This window comes from Protopterus annectens, chromosome 13.part0 (genome assembly GCF_019279795.1).
Source record: "Protopterus annectens isolate FY-2018-M chromosome 13.part0, PAN1.0, whole genome shotgun sequence".
NCBI lineage: Eukaryota > Metazoa > Chordata > Ceratodontiformes > Protopteridae > Protopterus > Protopterus annectens.
In genome coordinates, this window is record NC_056747.1 from 1,105,243,936 (window position 1) to 1,105,268,787 (window position 24,852).

At 42.4% G+C, this 24,852-nt stretch overlaps 1 protein-coding gene across 2 annotated transcripts in view; it reads right to left on the reverse strand.

Moving 5' to 3' along the window:
- Positions 1 to 24,852, reverse strand: part of KAT7 (lysine acetyltransferase 7) — a 609,598-nt gene that overhangs the window by 342,041 nt on the left and 242,705 nt on the right. For both annotated transcript variants that reach the window (XM_044055078.1, XM_044055079.1), the window contains 2 exons: positions 7,325 to 7,423; positions 6,968 to 7,078 (listed from right to left, as the gene is read on the reverse strand). In XM_044055078.1, the coding sequence (XP_043911013.1) occupies positions 6,968 to 7,078; positions 7,325 to 7,423 (210 nt within the window). The remainder of the gene's footprint in view (positions 1 to 6,967; positions 7,079 to 7,324; positions 7,424 to 24,852) is intronic.

A 24,852-nucleotide genomic window follows, 5' to 3' on the forward strand; every position in this document is an offset into this window, starting at 1 on the left:
AAGTAATGGAAAATTTGTTAAACAGAGGAAAACACAGGAAGGGCTTTAAACACAGAGCTAACCACTAAAAGCAAAATTGTAGATAGATTTTTTTTTTTTTAAAGAAAGGGGAAAAGGAAAATAAAAAGAGATAAGAACTGTAAACGGAAGGGACCCATGATGCAGTTACAGATTTAGGACAGGGGAGATAATTAACAGAGACAAAAAGAGATTTTAAGGCAAAAACTTTGAAAACTACTTACAAGAACCAAAAGGAGCGCAGATATTCGTTATCTCGTGCTGTTTGAAAATGCAGTAAATAAGATCTGAGGGATGAAGGTGGAGCTGGGAATTATGGGTAGGGGAGGAGCTCAGATTTTTCGGATCCTAGAGCTGTAGTATTCAGCAGAGTTGGATCCGAGTTGAAGACCAAATGAAAAACAACTTTAGATCACTTAAGATCAGATCACACACCACTCTAGTGCTTAACTGACTTGTTTCTTCCAAATACTAGAGCACAATCACCACACCACATGCACTACAATGAAATTAACAACATTACTTAACATCCAATATTTCTACTGCCTATACTGCAGCAAAGAAGGAATTGAATCCTCATACTAGAAGCTGCTGTGACACAAATGCACAGAAGGAAGCTTGTGTTTAGAAATTAAGTTGTGTACACTTACTATAAATGTAGATGTTCGAGTGTATTCACTGTGGCAGTCATCACACTTGGGTTATCTGCCTGCAGGTAGCCCTCAGTCGGCCCGAATACCAGAGATTTAGTATTTCTGCGTTGGTTGCTGCTGCTTCAGGATTGAGGTCAGGTCGTCAGGGGTATAAAAACAAGCAGCTGATGCCATTACATCAGTTTTTCTTGCCCCAAATGTCAGGAGCCCCCCAAATAGGGAGCTAAATTATGGTGGGGGGAAAAAAAAACACCAGTAAAATTAAATACCAATAGCCCTGTAAGGGGTGAGTAACAGACATACAGAAAGAGAGACAAGGGGCCTGGAGGGTGGGAAACCAGGACTGCAACAGTGAATACACTCATCTACATTTATGGTAAGTGTACACAAATATACTATGTTCTTCGCGTTTCACTGTTGCAGTCATCACACTTGGGTTGATTCCCAAAACTGAAGAAAGGGTGGAGGCAGTCAAGAAGAGTTGGGGCTGGCTAGTATGCCCTGCAGGACTGCTGTTGCAAAACCTGCCCTGGATTTGGAAAAGATAGGCAGGTGGTAATGCTTGGTGAAGGTGTGTACAGAACTCCAGGTAGAAGCTTCCAGAATGTCCCTGGTAGGGACTCCCCTGAGGAATGCTGTACAGGTAGAAATTGCCCTAGTGGAATGTGTTCTGACCCCCTGAGGGGTTGGTTTCCCATGGTGTTTGGAGCACAGAAATGGATACAGTGTGCTATCCATTTTGGAAATTGTTTGTCTTGAAATGGCCTTGCCCTCTGCCCCAGGTGCAAAACTGACTAGTAACTGGTCAGATTTCCTGAAGGGGCTTAGTCCTATCAAGGTAGAATTGAGCTTTCTGTGCACGTCCAAGGAGTGCAGGATCCTTTCCCCTTTATTCTGAGGATTAGGGAAGAAGATTGGCAAGTGGATAGATTAGCTGAGAGCCACAGTGGACACCACTTTAGGCATAAAGGAAGGGTTAGTTCTGAGGGAGACCCTGTCAGCATGAAAAATAATGAAGGGTTCCACAGCCATAACTGGTTGTAACTCAGACACTCTTCTAGCTGAAGTGATGGCCAGAAGCAAGGCTGTTTTCCAAGAGAGGAATTTTAACTCTGCTGACGATGCAGGCTCAAAGGGGGGGGGGGGGGGTGTGAGTTTTTCCAGTACAGAGTTAAAGTCCCAAGCAGGGGTGGGTGCTCTCCTTGGTGGCCTTAAGTTGTTTGCCCCTCTCAGGAACTGTTTGATGAGAGGGTGAGAGAAGAGAGGTGGCTCAGTGGGATAAGCCTCTGTGGAGTAGATCTGCTAGGTAATCCAGGATTAGAGGTAAGGAGGGCAGTGCTGTGTCCTCTCCTTTAAACTGAATATAGGAATAATACCTTTTCCACTTGTCAGCACAGGATTTCCTTGTACTGGGTCTTCTGGCTTCAAGAATGACGTCCAGCACTTGCTTACTTAGGCCGGTCACTAGGGGAGAATTCAAGGAATAAGTCAGGCTGCAAGATTCAGGGTTTGCAGTTGCGGATGCAAGATCTGTCCTCCCTGCTGAGTGAGGAGTGTTGGGATCTGGGGTAGGTGCCAGGATGGCACTGGTGACAGGTTGGGCAGGAGTGGGTACCAGTGCTGGCGTGGCCAGTCCGGGGCAATCAGGATTGCCCTTGGTCTGTCCTGTCTTATCTTGAGTAATATTCTTGAGAGAAGAGGCAGAGGGGGGGAATGCATAAATTGAGAGGTTTACCCAATGGAAGGATAGGACATCCACTTTCCAGGCCCTGCTGTGAGGTGTCCTGATGCAGAATTTGCTGAGCTGGTGATTGCAGGGGGAGGCAAAGAGAGCCACCTCTGGGGTCCCCCATTTCTGAATCAGAAGGTTGAAGGTGCTGGGCTCTAATTGCCACTCATGTGGGTCTAGGAGATTTCTGCTTAAGTCGTCTGCCAGTGAGTTTTGTTTGCCTGGCAGGAATTGAGCTTGCAGAGTGACCTGCATGTCCAAGGCCGTGTTCCACAGGGCCATGGCTAGTCTGCAGAGTGGGTAAGAGTGGGTTCCCCCTGCTTATTGATGTACCACATAACTGTGGTGTTGTCTGTTTTTATTAGCAGGTGTCCTGGTGACAGTAGGGATCTGAAAGCTGTCAGAGCAAGCTGCACAGCTAGCATTTCTTTCTGGTTGACATGCAGATGAAATTGACTTGGGCTCCAGTGGCTCTGAATGCACTTGCCGTCCATGTGTGCCCCCCAGGCATAGTTTGATGAGTCTGTGGTTAGGGTCTGGGTGGCGTGGGGTTGAGTAAAGGGCAGTCCCTTGTTGTGGTTGCATGTTGCTGCCCACCAAAGAAACTCTGTCCTTAGACAGGGTATGATAGGAATGATGGTTTCCAGGTCCTGAGAATGTTGGCACCAAAGACTTTTAAGTACCACTGAAGATTCCTCATATGCTGTCTGGCATATGGAATTAGTAGGATGCAAGAGGCCATGAACCCTAGGGCCTGCAGGATTTTCCTTGTGGACAGCTGGGTTCTAGTGGCCATTCGGGTAAAATAGTCTTATCAGATAGGCTTGTTTTTCTGGAATGAGGAATGCCATCTGGGATACTGTGTTCAAGCTTGCTCCCAAGAATACAATCTTTTGACTGGGGACTAGTTTTGATTTCTTTTCATTGATGATATACCCCGGGGAGGTTAGAAGGTTTTTTACAAATGTCAGGTGCTGCAACAGCATTTCCTGACTGTCTGCCTGAATCAGGCAGTCGTCCAAGTACAGGTAAATTTGAATATTTCTCTGTCTGCAGTAAGCAATGGCTGGAGCCAGGCATTTTGTGACTACTCTGGGAGCAGTGGAAAAGCCAAAGGGAAGTGCAGAGAACTGATAATGCATAGATCCTGCCCTGAAGCAAAGATATTTCCTGCATGACTCCCTTATAGGGATGTGCAGATAGGCTTCTTTTAAGTCTAGGGTGACTAACCAGGCACCTTTGGCTAGCATAGGTAGAAGCTGCTGCAGGGTGAGCATTTGAATTTTGGTACCACCAGGAAGGTGTTGCGAATTGAAAGATCTAGGATTGGGCGCCAAGTGCCCTCTTTTCTGGGTACCAGGAAAAGTCTGGAATAGAATCCTTGACCCATCTGTTCTGTAGGAATAGGTTGAATTGCCCTTATAGAGAGCAGGGATTGAACTTGGTTTTGTGCCTCTGCCCACTGGTTTGGAGGAAGGTCTGGGAGCCCTTTTGTGGTTGCCAGTGAGTGAAAGTAGAATTTGTACCCCGGGATACAATGTTGGGGACCCATCGGTCTTTGGTGATGGACATCCAGTTTTTTGCATGAAGGGCAAGTTTTCCTCCTACGGGCACAAGCAGCTGGGCAGAGGTGGGGAGTGGATTCGAGAAGTCATTGTGAGGTCTTACTGTAGGGAGGTGGCTTAGCATTCCCTGCTTTGGGGGTGGGGGCACTCCATTGCTTGGATCTCTGCATACCATGACACTGTAGTCTGAGTGGTCTGTTTCCCCTGGGTCTAGTTTGAGACGGCCAGGAGGGGACTGGAAAGGACCAGTGTTTTGAGGGACGATGCCTACTGAATCTAGGAGGCTGCACTTGTAGGAATTCTTTAACTGTCTGCATAGATTTAGCTTTTTCTTCCATCTTTTTAAGAACCTCTTCTGCTTTGGTGCCAAACAGATTGTCCTTGTTCAAAGGAGCGTCTAATAACTTTGATTTGACATGGTCTGGCAAGGTTTGCTCCTTAAGCCAAGCATGTCATCTCAGTACAGAACCAGTGACTGCTGCCCTGCAAGATGCTTCTAGGGCATCAAAGCCACACTGCAATGTATGCTTTCTGACTTGGCTTGCGGAATGCATAAGTTCTTGCAATTCTTTTATTTTCTGCACAGTATGTAAAGGTAGCTATTTTTTGCTTAATAAGTTACATAATATGTTGTTGATACTTCAGCATGTGAAACTGACAATTCAAGGCCCTAATGGCGAGAGTTGCAGAAGTATATACTTTCTTACCCCATCTATCCAAAGCTCTGGAATCCCTGTCCGAAGGGGTGGGATTCTTAGCTGTAGTTGCCTTGATACCTTTAGGCCCTTGGGAAATGATCTCTGGGTCAGCAGTAGGATTTCTGAAAAGGAATTTATGAGAGTCAGGTACTCTGTAGTACCTTGTCTGGTTTCCTAGGAGCAGGGGGTAAAGTATCAGGAGTGTAAGACTGGATTCCATAAAGACATCAACAACTTTCAGGACTGGGGGTATTGCTAAGGTCTATGTTGTGGCAAGTCTAGAAACTCTCTGAGTCTCTTTTTGGACTGAGGATAGTCTTGGCATTCCCAATGGAAATGCTCTCTTAAAGCATGTAAGGTTTCACCAAAAGAAAAATCCTCTGGAGGAGAGGCAGAGGGAATCGATTCCTCTGCATCTGAATCCTCATAAGCAGATAAGGGCATGTCTTCATAGTCAGAAACCTCAGAGTCGGACTCTTGGTCTGTTGAAGCTGCTGGGGACTGATCTCTTTTTCTCTTAGCAGGGGAAGGCTGACTTCCCTTAATCAGCATAATAAGGTCTTCTGCCATTCTAAGCATTTTATGTTGTGGCAGGGGAGCAGGTGCATGCACTTTGGTTGTCGGTTTTCTAGGCGTAGTGCGTACTCTTGGCCTTAGAAACTCGGTAGTTTTAGACAGAACTGAAGTCGGTTTGTGTCAAACATCGGTAGTGCGAAGAACTTCCTCAGAAGCCAGTGCCTGTTCAGCGGCTCCAAACCCATCCAAGGTAGAGACATCTGCAGGTTCCATGGTCGAAGAAGAGTCTTGCAGCATACCGGACTCCCAACGGGTCTCGGTAGAGGCCTGCAAATCCACTGAAGCGGGCATCAGGGTCTGCAAAAACACCTCACTGAGTACCGGCGAACTGGCAAATAGCTCAATGGAAGCGTCGTCGGCAGCTTTGGACCTGTGCAGGCTTGTCTCTCTCTCTTTATTCTTACGTGTTTTCAGAATATCGGTAGGTGGATGGCTTACCGAAGCCATTTTGGAATATGGAGATCGAGAACGAAAGTACTGAGTGACAATAAGGGCCTGACGACGAATGGTTCGGGCATTGAACAAGGCACAAAACCGACAGCGCAGTACGTCGTGGTCTGGCCCTAAACAGGTGATGCAGTAAGAATGAAAATCTCAATGTGGTATTTGCTTTCCACAGGCAAGACAATTGTTAACTTTTTCTGACATTAGTTAGAGCAAGAAAAAAGGATCCCCAACGGGGTAGTTAGCTTTAGAAGACATCAGAATGATTCAATTCGTAAACGAAAACTCAGGTAGTGGCCGACCGGCACTCGTGCGAACTGCTGTTGCTTCGGGCTCCTCAGCAAGAAAGACTGATGTAATGGCGTCTGCTGCCTGATTTTATACCCCTGACAACCTGAAATCAGTCCTGAAGCGAGAGCAACCGACGCAGAACTACTAAGTCTCTGGTATTCAGGCCAACTGAGGGCTACCTGCAGGCAGATAACCCAAGTGTGATGACTGCAACAGTGAAACACGAAGAACATCATTTAGCATATTTCACAAAACTAAAAGCTTTGTTTACTCGTGTCCCAGCAAAGAAAGTCACTCTTTAGCAGTATTAAATTACATACCAAGAAAAAGCACTACTACAGGAAATGATAATGCCCCTTATTTCTGCCCCCATCGCCTTGCCTAGTTTACTTTACCAAGACTCTCAGAAGTACAGTAATCCATTATTTCCTATACCGAATACGTAACCTGCCCTTACAAGAGCAAAACTACGCAAAGCAGACTCCTCCATGTGCAGGGCTCAATGCTGATGTGAGAACACAAAAGGTACAGCTTTGTGCCAAAGAGTACTTTACTGGTTTCACTGGTGGTTTAGTAGTGTATCCATTCTAATAATGCAGTAGTTATTAATTTTTCTATAAAAAAAAAAAGAAATTGTCAACTTCTGTTTTGGAGGCACATGTCTCAACCATCCAGATTTTTGTCTCATAGTTTTGGTTTGTTGCTCATAAAATCTGTGGTTTTCTGGCAAATTGCCAAGGACTGAAGTCACTAAATAATGGCATCAATTTGAGTTTCAAATTTCATGTCCTTCATCAAATGCATGCTAATACAATTCTTGTCATTTTTTTCACCTTTCTAAGTTTATAAGGACAAAATTTAAAATCGGTCTCTATTTTTGGGCCTTGTTTCACCATTATTTCAGGCTTTGTCCAGAATTCTTGCACCAAGTGGTTAAGAGGTATGATAAAACTAAAGATTACATCACTGAAGTATTTAAGATCAATGACTTACCAAGTCTTCAGACGCTCTTGCTTGTGCTCTTCTGAATAGTTCCAAATCATATTCACTAGTGATGTTCTCTAAGAGAGGCTCCCGAGTGTTCCCATATTTCTGTCGGTGTTCCTGTACAAACAGCAATCAGGACAATTTATCATTCATACAACCTCTAAAACTGCAACCAGCCTAAAAAGCCTCTACTGTTAGTATAATGAAATAGTGAAAAACACAGCAAAGCTTAAGGTACAGAAAAAGTCATCCTTGATCTCCTAAACAACTTTCTCAGACAGAGTTTCAGAAAAGCAATATGTGATTCAATGTAGACCAGCTTAACAAGATTACAGAACAAAGGAGATGCAATTTCAGCTCTACCATGTATTTTTCCTTCTGTTCCTTGGTTAATCCTGCATTTCGCCTTTTCCTCAGCTCTGCCACCTTCTCTTTATATCTTAGCTGCCGTTCTGTTGGTGCCTAAGGATGGAGAGGAGAATTAAAAAAAAATGCTGAACCTCTATGAATGAATTGAAAGTTGTTCATACAATACTCCTGATGAACCTCATGAATTCTCTTCTGTAGCAACACCAGTTTGAACACAACTGCATGATTCTACAGAGTCCCTTACTCCCTCCTCAGTAGCTCAGGACACTACACAGTGTCTCAATATTTGCCCCAGTTTACAACTCAAGGTTCCATGCAATGACTGTATCTTATCATCCTTGTCAACTTCCATGGCTCTCAGTCTCATAATATCCATCCATGTTAACCCTCTAACGCCCATTACAGTCAGTCAGTAAAGTACAGTTATGTAAAACCTTACCATAACAGTAGATGTCTTTCTCTTCAATTCTGCAGTACTCTACATAGAAGGGATGCCTCACCCAGGGCAGCCTGACAGCCAGTATGCAAAAGCATAAAAAAGATCTTGTATGCACTATATGTCACATTTATGCTCCCTGCACAGAACGCAGGGCATAAAACGGATGTACAGATGCAACTAACCAAAACTTTTGCAGCCAGAAATGCTTCCTCTTGCCTGGCTGCATATGCAGAAGCTTCAATGGCATATCCCTTTTACGCCCTACGTTCTGTGTAGGAAGCATAAATGTGACGTACAGTGCATACCAGATCATTTTTAGTTTTTTTCATGCTGGCCCAGTATCAGACTGCCTTGGGTGAGACATCATTCTATGTAGAATGCTGCAACAGTGATAGAGGTGGACATCTGTCCAGTCATGTATTAAAACAGTATCAAGCTCATCAAAAAAAATTTCAAACACTGCAACAATGAACTAAAAGGCATGACCATCTCTAAACTGTTGCCCACTGCAAAACTCAAGCATTGCACAAAACTTTCTAGGATCTTGAAATTTAGCACGACTTCTTTTGCTGATTTACCTGTTCTATATTCCCTTAAATTCAGACCAACTGAAAAGTCTGTTCAAATTATAAAATGCTACTAAAAGGTATATTGTGGAGCAGAAACAAGATTTGGAACATCAGCACTTGACGTGGTGATTTGAAAGTCTTCACAGAACTCCGAGTTCAAAGCTTCCACTGTGGAGTTCTTTTAGTTTAATATTCAAACTCTTCTGTACCTTCATAACAATCTCACCAGAATACAGCACCCAAGAGTATCATAACAGGACTAACACAATAAAACTGACAATCTCTCACAAATCAGCGAATTAAGATACCACTGGCATTCTTTAGTTGCTAAATTCATTAGATTAAACAAATCTACATGTACCAAAACAGTGCATTAAACAGTCAACTTTTGCCATGTTAATTTATTTAAAATTAGCTGTTCCTAGACAAGATGATGTGAAGGTACAGCTAGTAGCATTGCTGTCTTACAGCACCAGGGTTTGTGGTTCAATTCTTAGCTGTGGTGTAGAGTCTCTGCACGTCTTCTCTGCATACAAATGCCTTTTCTTTTGGTGTGCCTGTTTCTCCCCCACCTCCCAAAGGCATGCAGCTGGTGAAACACACGTTATATATCTCCCATAATATTAGATTTTCTCGATCCATGTCCATTACTTTCGGTAGCACGACCGTCATGGGAAGCAATTTCTCAACAGCTTTAAGGATTCCTATGACTCAAAAAGCTTTCACACTGCGCTACGCCTCCTTCCCCCAAACACCTCTTCCTAGATTGTACTTGCCACCTTCACACAGCAACAGCATATGTAGCACTTAATTGTTTGCCCCTTCCCTCCACAAGAACTTCCCACTAGAAAGGGGGATGGTAGGCAAGGATGTTAAAGTGAACAAACATGGATCTTGAAGATCTACATTATGCTAAATACATAATTTTCATATTTTACATGATCCAGTTCATTCACTTTTCACTTCAACAGCAGGACAGAGTCCCTAGCTTCTCTCTTGGGTAGCATTAAGACAGAACAGCATCCAGAAAGTCGACACCAAAAGTTGATCTGGATCTTAAGATCATATCCAATGTACTGCATCTTACGAAGGTATACAGGGAAGCTCAGGATGCAGTCACATAAAAGTCATCAATAGAAGAAGTCCTAAGAAAACCTGAGAATGTAGCTGTAGCTCTAGCAGAATGAGCTTTGGGTACAGTTAGTAGGGATTTTATTACACTCAGTGTAGCAAAAGACCTGCACAAGGTGACCTTAGACACTTCTGACCTGTGTTGCCTACAGCAAAGACAAAAAGATGATCATTATTGCTAATATCCTTTTTTCTGTCAGGAGAAGTATTGGTTGGTAGCATGCATCCAGACAAAGTAAATATTCCCGTCTGTTGGAACAGCTGTAGAAAAATTACAGTAAGACTAGTACATTGATTAAGGATATTCTCTGTGGATGACATATGCATGAGGTTAGGACTGGTGTGCAAAAACACACACTCTTAATGGAATACAGTAAAAAGGGACTTAGAAGAAAGGGCATGAAGAAAGGACTAATAGTGGGAGTGGTAAGCACTAGGTAGCCTACCTACCACAGGAGGAGTGGTTTCTGGCCCAGAAATTTTAGTTTATTGTCTGTTTGGCCAGATTTGCCATCTCTTTCAACTTTCTAGTTTAAAACCCTGCGTTTGCACTTGATCCCACATTTCCTGTAACTAGTCTAGTCCAGATACAGATTTGCTGTATCTAGGACTGTTTTGTAAGCTTATGAGCCCCCCCCCCCCAAGCCTTTCTGTGTTGGCGGGAAGCCTTCTAGCTTATCACTGGGAGTGGTAAGCACTAGGTAGCCTATTTACCACAAGAGGAGTGGTTTATGGCCCAGAAATTGTAGTTTATTGGCTGTTTATTTTATTTTACATTTGTTGACTGGGCTAGTCTAACTGGATATATGTCCATTTTCAGTAGAGGCCCGGGGAGATAAGCTCCATAATAAAGTACAAATAAAATACAGCAAAATAACATATAGCAACATCAGTTGTATATACAATGGACATTTCAGATTAACACAGACATATTACATGAGGACACTAATCATAGCAGTGTAAAATGCAGGATCAATAAAACATAGTGGTACAATATACAGTAGAAACGAGACAGTTTAATGTATAGTTGTAATGATAAAGAGTATTCCCTCTAATAAGTATCCACAGGGGTGGAAATAAAGAAAAGTATAAAGGGAAATTGTCAAAGTTGTTAATAAGGGAAACAGAGGAGTTAAAGAGAAGTTTAGGGTAGGCAGAGCATATTTAGGATAGAGTAGAATCACTAGTCAGGTTTAGTACAGGGGCATAATAAAAAGGGTAACAAGTAATATGCAGGAAAAAAGAGGCCAGGGGGGGGGGGAGGGGAGGGATGATGGTTGCAGACAAGTGAATACACCTACTCACGCTATGCGTTGCCGGTGAGTAAATTCTAAATAGGATATTCAGGACAGAGTCCCCAGCTACCTGAATCTTGGTGGGCCATCATGAGAAGATATTCCCGGCACCCAGAAGGAGCCAAAGGATCTACCCTAGATGCAAGATCCAAACTTTGAGTGAGAAATAAAATGAGATGTGTTTGAGGGAGAAGCAAAAGAGATCATGAAGTTCCCCCCCACCGTCGAATATATATGCGCTCATTTGATTGACGAGGAGACCACTCGTAAGGGTCAGAAATGCGCGACTGAGCTTGTCGCATGGGGATGTTGGACCCGACATGAATGCTGCGTAAAGCGATTGTGGTGGAGATTGCCCATTCCCAAACTCTCATGGCCTCGACAAAAGAAAGAGGGTAACCTCCTGCTTGCTGCCCCTTACCAGGCGACACGACAGACATATGTCCGATTGAATTGTTCCCAAGGAAGAAAGGAAGAAAGTCCTGAAGTGCTAGGAGCGCTAACAACGCTCTAGAACATTGATATGCAATGAGTAATGTTGATAATTCCGTGGAGTTCTGCCTTGTGGCCATGCCTGTGACTGTCCCCCAGGTGGGTGGACTGAGGGACTCTCCTGAGCCAGTTCCTCTTTGTGGCCATCCCCATCACATGGCGCATCTGGAGGCCCCCCCCCCCCTCCTGGGTCTCCTCGCGGGGATCCTATCAGGTCCTTGGGCAGACCACCCCCACATCACATTTTTTCCATGATGTCTCCGAGGAACATCCTCGGGGAATTGAGGAGCCTTCCTCCCCTTCCTCTTCCTCCAGCTCAGTGCCTGTTGAACCCTGCACAAATGTACAACCAGATGTGAGGTGTTCAACCCAAGAAGACAAACACACCGAGGTGTGCCATCCAGCGAGAGAGCTTATGGCCACACACACTGCTGACCTATAAAATACTTAGCTGTTCAGCCCATAATCTATAAAAACCAAAGTTACTGAAAAAGTAACTTAAAACAAAAAAGAACACACACAGCCTACACACACACTCACAGAGAGGCGAGGGGAGGAGGGAATAAATAAAATATAAGCGAAACCTACTACTTTCACACAAAAATTAATTAAAAAAAAGAAAAATTCTTTTTTTCAAACAAAAAATAGTCTACTTGAGCTATGTATCCGTATCCTATCTATCTAGTTACCAATGGGCGGCAAACAAGATCTGAGGTCATGAGGGTTATATGGTGGGAGGGGGGGAGGAGGAGCTGAGGGAGCTTGATCCATAGAAAACCATTCGGATCCGATGCCGGATCCATAAACTTCACAGGTTGACAAATTGCAAATTACAAATTTTCAGATCCAGTGTGTTCTGAGGAAAAATTTCAGTCTTTTTTTGAAGAGTGATATAGAGGACAGTGAGGAAAAGTCGCTAGGGAGACGATTCCATGATTTTCCAACAGTATTAGAGAAGAGAGAATCCCCAGCCTTGTTGTTAGATTTAGAAGTGTTTACTAGAAGTTTCTAAGATGAACTGTTTGGGCGTTTTTTCCATCTCTTTCAACTTTCTGGTTTAAAAGCCCACATATGCGCTTATTTCCCACCTTTCCTGAAACTAGTCTAGTCCAGATAGAGATCTGCTGTATCCACGACTTGTTTGTAAGCTTTTGAGCGGTGCCAAAAAGTCTGCTCTTCAATTTTTCCCTTAGATCTGCTAGTTCTCTCCTTTCCTGCACTTTTACTAGCTTATTAGTCTAGCACTTTACCAGATTTCTTGTAGCAATTATTGTGGCACAAAAAAGTGCTACCAGCACTAAAGTTATACAAGGAAACAGCTCCACTACTTATTATTGATGCCCACCCCTCCAAGCATGTCTAAAGGTCAGCTCCCTGTGCTTTCTCCTATTAACCTGGTGAACTTGGGCATCCTGAGGCAATGTAGCAACTGCCTTATGTACACTGACAACCCTCTCCTCTTACCTTCCAACACACAGACTTGCGAGAGATGCACTTATATATCCAAATTGGAAGCCATGCACTCTCCAGCCAAGACCGGGATAGCTGGTCAAGAGGAGAAGGTCAACACTTGCACCACACCACATGGAACACATAGCCCTCCAGAACACACACCAGCACTGCCTTCACATAAAAACGCAAACCACACACCCACCTTCGCGGAGGCCTTCAATAAAAATCTACCCAAACAGCAGAGACCTCCAAGGTAGAAATGCACTTGACCACCACAACACTAATCACGAGACACATAATTTTCCTAAACAGTGTGCCACTCAACCAAAGCTACTAAGGCAAAACAGAATGCCCAACACACTAATCATAGGTGACTCGACAGTGAGGCACACTGATGTCCCACTCACTAGGTTGAATAAGGAGAAAGTAACAGTCAGCTGCCTATCAGGTGCCAGGATCCACCAAATAATGCATGCATTCAGGTACAGATATAACTCTACCGTTGTACATGTGGGTGTGAATGACCCGAGACGTAACTCGCTGGACTACATGAAAAGAGACACGGAGGAGCTCTCGGATTATGTAGTCCACGCGGGTAAGACCCTAGCCCTGAGCAGCCTACTACCATCACCCAGAATGATACCACAGTACAAGCAGAAAATGACTGATTTCAACAATTGGCTAAGTTTCTGGTCATTCTAAGGGGATCCAGTATATGTCTGGCTGGGATGACATGATTGACGGGCCTCGATGCTTTGCCAGAGATGGCCTGCATCTGTCCCCCTGGGCTTCCAGATACTGGCCAAGGCTCCTGCCACCCCTATAGTGCCTTTTTTAGGCAGTGTTCCAAAGACCAAATTACCACCGTAACAGCTACAATCAAATGCAATCTGAGGGTCATGATGCTCAATGCCAGAAGTCTAAACTTCAAAATGCACTCACTCGAAGCACTCCTTAAAATGGAGAACATCGACATTTGTGCTATAACAGAGACCTGGTTCAAGGCAGCAGAAAGCACCCCTGCATTACCAGGCTATAACTCATTCCACACCTTTTGGCCCCAGAACTTGGACCGAAACTCCAAAGGTGGTGGTGTTTCCATATTCATAAAGGATGCACACACCTCCAGACTGGTAGCTCAACATAACGCATCAGAGATACTTCAGGTGCAGCTAACACTGGGTAAAACAGTGACTCAGGTCGTAGCCTGCTAAGTCCCCAACCATGTCCCAAGACTCACTCCACGTTCCTAAGCACCCTGGAAAATATTAGGGTCCAACCTAACACTTTCATACTGGACGACTTCAACTACTCCTCCATTAACTGGGAAAACTACTCATGTACCAATACACTTGCCCAACGTTTCCTGGAATTCATTAATTCCAATGCCCTGAACCAGCTCGTTCTTACCCCCACTAGAGGTAGCAACATCCTTGACCTGGTCATTACTAACATGGGCGACCGTTACTCTATACCATTAGTCAACTCCTCCCTGGTTAAATCCAACCACAAACTAATCACCTTGGAAATCCGCATCCCTCCCACCCACCCCGCAAAGGTAACCACCATGAAAAATGTCTCCAAAGCTAACTTTGGGCTCCTAAAGCAGAGGTGGATAACTTCACGGCAGCCATGCAAATGGAGAACAGTTGCATGACCAACGAATCATACACCAATGCAATGTATGAACATGTACACAAATGCATGGATCTCGCCATAGCCAATAGAACCAAGATGCTCTCCTCTAAAAAAAGGAAGTCAATCTGGTGGTCCCCTGCCATAAACAAACTCTACAACAGAAGGAGGAAACTGATGTGGAATAAGGTGAAGTCCCAAGACTGGAAAAACTCCCTTATCAGCCTCAACAAAAAGTTGAGATCCCTCATCAAATCCTCTAAAGCTAGCTATAAAAACAAAATTGCAACAGATAGTAAAGACAACCACAAGGCCTTCTATAGTTATGTAAAGAACCTCCACGACAATATCCAGATTTGCTCTGAGTTACTGCACAATGGTACCTCTTATACTGAGCCAACAGATACTGCCAATATACTGGCCGACAGATTCAGTGCCAACTTTACCCCTCTCTCCCCCACCAAAGGACCAATCACAATACCAGCAGATTGTTAGGCACCCAGTATTACTGCTGCACAGGTTAAAACAGCACTGTCCAAGGCCAAGGACACAGCCTCTATGGGACCTGACAATATCCCTGGCTGTGTTCTACATGAACTACAGAGTAAACTGGCACCTCATCTGTGTGCCCTGTTCAATCACAGCCTCACCTCAGGCTTTTTCCCTACCGAATAACGCACTGCTAAAGTCATCCCTCTTCACAAAGGAGGAGCGATTACAGACACTGGGAACTATTGCCCCATTAGCCTAACGAGTCTGATATGTAAAGCTATGGAATGCATCACCATGGACCTAATAAACAAGGATATAGGGAATCTCCAAACTCTAGATCATGCACAGTTTGGATTTGTGAAGGGTCGATCATGCCTGCTCAATGTGGTCGACTTCTTTGAGTCAGTCACCAGAGTTGTGGATGATGGCAAGGTGGTTCATACAGTATTAAATCCAAAAAAATATCCAGCACATAGGAAAAGTAAAAATATTTAATAATTTAATGTAGCAAAACCTATAAATACAATAAAGCAAACCGGTTTCGGCTAAAAGATTATAGCCTTCTTGAGTGCAACAAAAATGTATTCAATGGGACAAACCCTTCCCTGCTGCTTACATATCTCACTGAGTTAAAGTAATCCATCAATTAATCTAAACCAGGACTAGCTTAACTCATTCAAGCCTGGTTTGAATAGAGCACCTAGCCTAATAATCCAAGCAGATTATCTTTGATTTAATAAATTGTGCCATGAAGCTTTACAAGACTTGTGCATATGAATTTTATCTATTAAAGTAAAGGTGAATTTAGCAGTTTTATGTATTAAAGTATGTTTATAAAGGGCACTGGAAACCCTTTTGTTTCTGATTTCACTTAAGTGTTCACTAATTCTATGTCTGAAAGGTCTGGATGTTTGTCCAACATAAAATGAAGAACAAAAACAAGTGGCCAAATAAACTATCCAATCACTGCTGCAATTTCCAAAACATCTTCTCTCATAAATGTTGGATGTATTACAGCTAGTAAATTCATTGGTATGAAATACATGTGTGCAAGCACTAGAGTGACCACAAGAAAGTCATCCAGATAGTATATCACCAAACAGGGTTCTTTGTTGGCTAATAGGTGGACAATAGTGTTTATAATGAGTCAAATAAGAATTTATAGTTCTACCCCTGCGGTATGAAAATAAACATCTGGGGTTCAACAATTCACTCAATTTATCGTGGGCTAACAAAATGTCCCAATGATTATTTATGATACTTTTAAATCTATTAGTATTAGTCCCAAAAGTAGTAACTAGCCTAACTGGCTGTGAAGAATGATTATCAGTCCGAATAGTTCTATCCTTATATTTTAACAATTGGCACCTGTCTATTTGATCAACCTCATGTAATGTTCAAATAATAGGATCCTGATGATATCCCCTAGTGTGTAACCTATGGGTTAAATCTTCCTGGCAGGCTTTCAAAGTTTGTTCAGAGGAACAAATAGGTTTGATACGTAGATACTGAGACTTAGGAATATTGTTGATGATGTGGCGAGGATGATAGCTTGAGGCATGTAACAAGGTGTTATATTCTGGAAATTCTCTATATACTTGTGATTCCAGTGTATGATCCTCCTCCTGTCTAGTTATAATAACATCCAAAAATGTTATTTGTTGATATTCAATGTGCAATGTAAACTGAATACCTCACTTATTATCATTAAGGTATTGTATGAATTCATGCACATATTGTTGGTCCCCCCACCACACCATCCAACAATCGTCCAAATATTGTCTCCAAATATTAAGCTGGTCCAAAAATATATTGTGATTATCATCATATATTAGCTGTTCCTCCAAAAAACCCATAAACAGGTTGGTGTAAATGGGAGCAAAAGATGCTCCCATCGCCATACCACGAACCTGCCAGTATGATTTTCCTTGAAAGTAAAAAACATTTTGTTGACAACACGTGTTCAGTTAAGCTTACAAGAAGTGTGTTAAACCCAGGAGAACATAGTCAAGCCAGAACTGAATAGCCTGTAGACCTGCCCAGTGTGGTATACTAGTGTATAGGGAGGTTACATCTATTGTACATAGACACCAAGTTATTCCAATTGTGTGTCCTGAATAATATTAAGAAATTGTGTGGTGTCCTTCAACCTAGACCTAACCATAGGTAACAAAGTTTGCAAATGTTCTGTAAGGAAGGCAGATAAAGGTTCAGTTAATGATCCTCTGCCAGATACAATAGGCCATCCTGGAGGCTTAGTAGAATGTTTATGTATCTTAGGTAGCAGATATAAATACTGGGGCTCGGGATCTGAAACCTTCAATTCTCTACAAATTTTCTAATTATGCCTTCCTCAGTTGCTAGGTCTAGGAATGAATCAATTTCTTTTTTAAAATTCAGAGTTGGATCAACTACCATATGTATATAGAATCGGGGATTAGAGAATTGATTTTCAGCCTCTGCCTGATACATATCCCAATCCATGACCACAATGCCACCTCACTTATCTGCTGACAAAATAACTAAATCATGATTATTGCTAAGGTCCTTTAATGCTTTTTGTTCTGCTTTAGACAAGTTGTATCTAACCGGCTGATGTTCATGAGAAAAGTGAAGTTCTTTTAACACACACTCCCTGAAAAGTGCAACATGCTTGTCCATGGGGGGGGGGCTCAAAATTGGATTTTCCAAAATGGAAACCAGTAGATCCATGAATATTTTGTGTGTCTGAAAAAAATATTTTCAAATTAAGTAATCTACAAAAATCATTGAGTTCGTTGACCAAAGTGTGTTCAGGTACCACAAAAGTCGGCACAAAATTAAGACCCTTGTTCAGTAGTTTAATCTGTAAATCAGACAATTGGTATGATGAAATATTGTGTACATTATTCACTGAGATACAATCTTCTCCAACAATTGTTGAATACTGTGTGTTTTTTCTGTGTTTCCTACCCCCCCTACGTTTTTTGTGCCTAAAGGGTCTACATAAGGTTTCCTTTTAGCCACCGGAGATTCTTGGGTAGAAAGGGAGTCTAAATCAGTGGCAGAAGACGAAGCCTCCTCAGAAGTGCCACTGTAAACCTGTGCTGATTTTCTCAGTATTGATCTAGGTCTTTTCTTACGATTAGTTGGTTTAAAACCAGAATCTGAAAATCGCACACTTCTTTGAGTAACAAAGGGTTTCCCCTTTTCATAATCTGTAATGTCCCTTTGGAATTTTTGGGTTTTCTTCTTAACTAGCTGTTCCTCCACTATAGATAAATATTTGGCCAAATTACTTAAATCGCCACTAAAGAAGGTTTCTGTCTCATAAATTTTGGCCTGGTCACAACTAATAGTAACCTCCCCTATACATTTATCAATCATCCTTTCATAATATGCAGTTAGGATGTCTACAAAAAAACATGTTTGCTTTGTGTTGTGCTAAGGCCCAATCCTGAGATAATTGGTCATCTATCTGTCCCACCAAGGGTTGAAAACTGACTCATAAAACTCGTGGTGTGATGTCTTTAAGCTTATAAGCTTTAAATAATTTTAGGTGCTAAATATTGGCCCTAAGCGTTCTCATATTTTTAGTCAACTTTTGAAATAATTGGCCACAAAGATATTGTGGGTCATCCTTATCTGCAACAGTATTAGTAACATTAGATGGTTTAAAACCAAAAATTTCTAAATTGTCTCTATCAGCTGATAAACCTTGTAATAGCTTAGTGAGGTCCATGATAACAAAACAATTTTGTCAACAGTTAAATGAATAATGTTCTCCAATCATCAGTTGTAAATCCAAATATTAAAATATATCTGACCCAAATCGAATATTTATTCAACCATGAAAAGGAACAATCCAACAACCAAATTGGAAACTAATAGCAAACAAAACCAGATCAAAAACCTGTTATATAAACCCGTATTATGAGTCACTGGATCTTGGTCCCAATAGTTCCCTTATTGCAAAAATTCGAAATATATCACACACATTAAGTGTTAGTATCTCTCAGGCCCAGAATATAAAGATTTAGCCACCATAAAATTGGTAAAGGCCGACCTACATCTCTGCCACTCACTATTATTAACTGTTGGTGCATAAAAGCACTATAAACAGTTCCACCTAATCTAGTTCACAATAAAGTTCTTAATAGGAACATACACTGGTGGATAAAAAGGTGACCGACTTTGTCTCTGACACCTTCATAACAAAATCATTATGCCACCCAGGCATTAGTTAGTATGTCAACCCAATACACATAAAATATGTGACTTGACTTCGTCCTGCAAGGACTAAAAATAATTCATACCCTGGGTCTGTAAAATATATCCAAAAAATGAGCAAACCCCATAAATAATTCTCAAAAATCGAGATAGTTGAGGCCAACAAACCACGTGACCCAAAATTATAAAACTATAGTATCCCAGTTTAAACCCACTACAAAACGTATATCAAGTGTATAATAAGATAAATAATTTGGATGTAGGTTGGTTCATCTCATGACAATTCCCAATATATTTGAATATTGTTCAGGACCTCAATAAAGCCATGAAGAATCAGCCAAAAATGAACGGCATTGAAAAAAACAATATTATAATCTAGGAAGTTCACATACAACCAATAAACTGCCCACTCTGTTCATACATATATCGTGGGCAAATGCCATGTATATTCATGAATCATCATGATAAAACACACAACCAGAATGCATCTGAATCATGATAAACCTAGGGTAATAGTCCAACTGCACTAATAAATGTATCAAAATTTGAAAAATATGTCCAAAATAATGTCACAAGTATATCTTCCGATGCCCCAGTTGTTCAATAAAGATTTTTGGTTAAAAACCCATAATACAGCATGACATTGTCCCATATATCCAAATTTCTTTGTTGAACCACAAAATAGGTCCAATCAATACAGAAAAATCAAAACTTCCTCATAAAATAAACAATAATAATGAAAAACCAGTTCTGCAAAAATTCTATGTCTTGTTCATAGTATCTCAGTTGAAAAATAAAGATGGCGTCCCCACAGAAAGCCAAAAACCCAAATATTTCCACTGGAGCCGTCGAATACTTGTATCAATATCCCAACAGTCAGTAATCACACATTGTTGAAGGCATAAGCAAAATTAGCCCTACTTTTTAGCGCCGAACTTGTGAACCAAAGCGTACCAAAAATTATGTCAATAGTTGTAACACCAAAAATGCCAAGTGTAAAGCACTAATTATACTCTATTAAGCAAGCCTATTCAGTGGATGTTATACAACAAAATATAAATGTCCAAAAGTCATTGGTCTCACCTTGGCAAACTTGTTCATATGAATTATATTTTTTTAAACCCCAAGTCTGTATGATAGACTGTTACACAACGAGCAGTATCTGTAGAAAGCAGAACTAGGCGCCAAACATCCAAACGTTCCTTGAAGGTAAAACTCAACGGTACATAGTGAACCAAAGCGATATCTAAAGACTGCAAAACATGAAATTCACCCGTAAACCATATATCCAGGTCAGTAAATGAGAAAGACTAATCCACATAGATCATTTGTAAAGACAAAATGTCTCCCATGACTTCAAAAAGCAGAAAGGGTTGCAGAGCCACTAATTAGACCTCCATGTGGTTCATACAGCCTACCTTGATCTGGCCATAGTCTTTGATTCCATTCCCCATTCAGGAATCGTAGAAAAACTCACTAAGCTAAGCATCAACCCCTATATCACTAGGTGGGTTACAATCTGGCTCACAGATAGAACCCCACAGTGTAAAAGTAGCTGACTCCAAGTCGGACTGCTGACCAGTCACGAGTGAACTCCCACAGGGCTCAGTCCTGGGTCCTTTCCTGTTTGGTATACACTTCTCTGAAGTTCAGGCCAACACAAAAGGATTCTGGCTACCATAGTTCGCAGACGATTGCAAGTTGGGAGCTATGCTCTTCCCTCCACTCTTAGGACCTGCGATATCCTCGAAAACTTTAAAACTCTTCTTCATTCTCACCTTTACTCAAACAGGAAATGCAACTGTACTCTTCACCCTATACCTCTCAAGGTCTCCTCCACTTTTACTCCTGGCTAACCTCTCACCTATCTAACCTAGCTCATTTGTATTATGTATAAATAACTATACTGTAAAATCTAGCCTTAAGGCCATTTGTCTTTTACACCTAAACAAAATTGTAATTGTTTGTTTCTTTATGAATGCTACCTGTTTGTCAGTAATGCAAAGTTTCTTAGTAATTATTCATGTAACTATGTATTGTTGGAGCTTTTCTCCGCGGGCCTCCAGTGAAAATGGCTCCCCGAGCCCAGTGGACCTCCCCGGTCATCAAACTGGAATAAATAAATAAATAAATTATTAACTCCCCAAGTGATGTTGACATCCTACAGAAAGGCCTCACTGAGACCAACAACTGGTGTCAGAACCATGGCCTTAAGCTCAATGCCAAAAATGTGTCGTCATCCCCTTTGGGAAAAACCCAGTTCCCATGAATTACCATATCGATGGTAGTCCACTGAACACGGAAGGCGTTATAAGACATCTGGAAACACAGGTTGACAGCAACTTCTCTTTTGACCACCACATTGCCACTGTGGTCGGAAAGTCCTTCTATGTGTCATATCTCATTACCAAGGGTTTTGCATCCAGGAAGAAAGAGGTCATTGTCTCCCTGTAGTCTTCCCTCATTAGGCCAATCATCGAGTACAATGCCCCATTTGGCATGTACCTCACAAGACACCTGCAACAACTGGAGAGGCCACAAAAGTACCTCACAAAGAGGATCCTATGCCTTAAACACTTGGCCTATATGGGCAAACTCAAAAAACTCCAACTATTCTCTTTCTCATATCGCCTACTTAGAAGCGATCTTTGCTTGACTTACAAAGCCGTGTCTGACCCAGCTCTGTTAGAAATACTACATCTAAAGAAATCCCAATCCCTCTGCACCACACGCTCCAGAGACCTCACCCTCATTACCACAATCAACAGAAAGTACAGTTGTACACACTTACCATAAATGTAGATGTTCGAGTGTATTCACTATTGCAATCATCCCATTTGGGTTATCTGCTTGCAGTAGCCCTCAGTCGGCCTGATTAACAAAGTCTTGGGTCCTGCGTCGGTTGCTGTCTCTTCTTCCGTGACGTCAGGTCGTCAGAGGTATAAAACATGCAGCCGATGCCATTACATCAGTTTTTCTTGCCCAGATGTCAGGTGCCTCCCTAATGGGAAGCAATTAAATATATAAATATACAAGGTTATACCTCCAACAAAAAAGCAAATACACCAAAAAGCTTTTAAGCATAGTAAAGGAAAGCAGAGGTATAGCCAAAAGACGTCAGGGGGATGCAGGGAGGGTAACCAGGACTGCAACAGTGAATACACTTGAACATCTACATTTATGGTAAGTGTACACAACTGTACTATGTTCTTCGTGTTTCACTGTTCGTGTTTCACTGTTGCAGTCATCATATTTGGGTAGATTCCCAAAGCTAAGGTTGGGAAGAGGAATTTAGATAGCATTAGGACCAGCTATAAGGCCCTGCAAGACTGCAGTGGCAAAGCCAGCTCTGGATTTAGAGAAAATTGACAAATGATAATGCTTGGTGAAAGTATGTACAGAACTCCAGGTAGCAGCCTCTGGGATGTCCCTGGTAGGGATGCCTCTAAGAAAGGCTGTAAAGGTAGATGCAGCCCTGGTAGAGTGGGATCTGATCCCCTGTGGGATAGGATTTCCATGGTGCTTATAGCAGAAATGAATGCAATGGCCAATCCATTTAGAAATGGTTTGCTTTGAAATAGCCTTCCCCTCTGTCCCTGCAGCAAATGCCACCAGCAGTTGTTCAGATTTCCTTTGGAGGTTTAGTCCTGTCCAAGTAGAATCTAAGTTGTCTGTGCACATCTAAGGAGTGCAGTATCAGTTCACATTGTTCTGTGGATTAGGAAAGAAGGTTGGCAAATAAATGGACTGATTAAGAGCCACAATGGATACCACCTTTGGCATGAAGGAGGGATTGGTGATGAAAGGCTCCACTGCCATAAGGGCCTGTAATTAAGATACCCTTCTTTCTGAAGTGATTGCTAAAAAGAAAGCTGTTTTCCAAGAAAGAAATTTTAAATCTGCAGTAGCAGCTGGCTCCAAAGGAGGAAGAGTGAGTTTCTCCAAGAAAAAGTTAAGGTCCCAGGCTAGAGTTGGAGCTCTCCTGAGTGGTCTTAAATTTCTGGCCTCTCTGAGGAACTGCTTGAGCAGTGGGTGAGAGAAGAGGGGAGGTTCTGTGTTATAACGAGCTGAAATAGCTGAGGCATGAATTTTGATGGAGGAAAAAGACAAGCCCTTGTGAAGCATCTCAGTTAAGTATAGTACAATCTGAGGTAAATTGACTGCTGCTGTGCTCATCCCTTGAGATTGGTTCCAGGCACAGAATCTTTTCCATTTTTCAGCATAAGATTTTCTAGTACTAGGCCTCCTTGCCTCTAAAATGATATCCATCACTGGTTTACTGAGTGATGGTAAAGGAGAGATTAGGTAATTAGCCAGGCTGCTAGGTTCAGTGTTTGAAGCTGAGGGTGCAGAATCTGGTTCTCCTGCTGAGACAACAGGGAAGGAGTCTGAGGCAGGTGCCATGGGGCCAACCGTGACAAACTGCGCAAGAGAGGGTACCAGTGTTGGCGTAGCCAGTCTGGTGCAATCAAAATTGTCCTTGGTTTGTCCTGTTTGATCTTTAGTAGTACTTTGGAGAGCAGAGGCAGAGGAGGGAAGGCATAAACTGATAGGTTTTCCAGCTGAAGGACAGAGCATCCACTTTCCAAGCTTGTTTGTGGGGAGTCCTTGTGAAAAATTTGTCCAATTCATAGTTCAGGGGAGAGGCAAACAGGTCTATATCTGGGCTCCCCCATTTGCTTGTCAACATGTTGAAAATCCTTGGTTCCAGTTTCCACTCGTGTGGGTCCATGAGGTTTCTGCTTAGTCCGTCTGACAGTGTATTTAGTTTTCCTGGCAGGAACTGAGCTTGTAGATGCACTTGGTAGCTCAAGGCTGTGTTCCACAATGCCATGGCTAGTCTGCAGAGGGGGTAAGAATGTGTAACCCCCTGCCTGTTTATGTACCACATAACAGTGGTGTTGTCCGTCTTTACCATTAGTTGTCCTGGAAGAATGTGGTCCTTGAAGGCTGTCAGAGCATTCTGTACAGCTAACATTTCTTTTGATTGATATGCAGGTGCTTTTGACTTGGGTTCCATTTGCCCAGAATGCACTTCCCTGCCAGGTGAGCCCCCCATGCATAGTTTGATGTTTCTGTTGTTAGGGTTTGGGCGGCAGGGGGTAGTGTGAATGGTAGTCCCTTTTTTGGTGGCAGGCTTCTGCCCACCAAAGGAACTCTAGGCATAGGCAAGTTATTACTGGAATCATTGCTTCTAGATCCTGAGAATGTTGACACCACAGGCTTTTTAGATACCATTGTAGTTTCCTCATATGCAGTCTTGCATATGGGATTAGAAGAATGCAGGAGGCCATGAACCCCAAGGCTTGCAGTATTTGCCTTGCAGATAGCAGGGATTTTGTGGCCACTTGTTTGAAGTAGATTGTCAAATGAATTTGTTTCTCTGGCGTGAGGAAAGCCATCTGGGAAGTTGTATTCAAGCTTGCTCCAGGAATATAATTTGCTGACATGGTGCCAGGTGTGATTTCTTTTCATTTATGGTGTACCCCAGACAAGTTAGCACCCTTTGTACAAAGGCCAGATGATTCAAAAGTATGTCCTGGCTTTCTGCCTGAATTAGACAATTGTCCAGGTATGGGTATATTTGAATATTTATTTGTCTGCAAAATGCAATGACTGGAGCTAGGCACTTTGTGAATACCCTGGGCGCAGTAGATAAGCCAAAGAGCAGTGCAGAGAACTGATGGTGCATGTAGCCTGCTTTGAAGCGTATGTATCTTCTGCACGATTCCCTGATTGGGATGTGCAGGTATGCTTCTTTTAAATCTAGTGTTGCCAACCAGGCATCTTTGCCTAGCATAGGAAGCA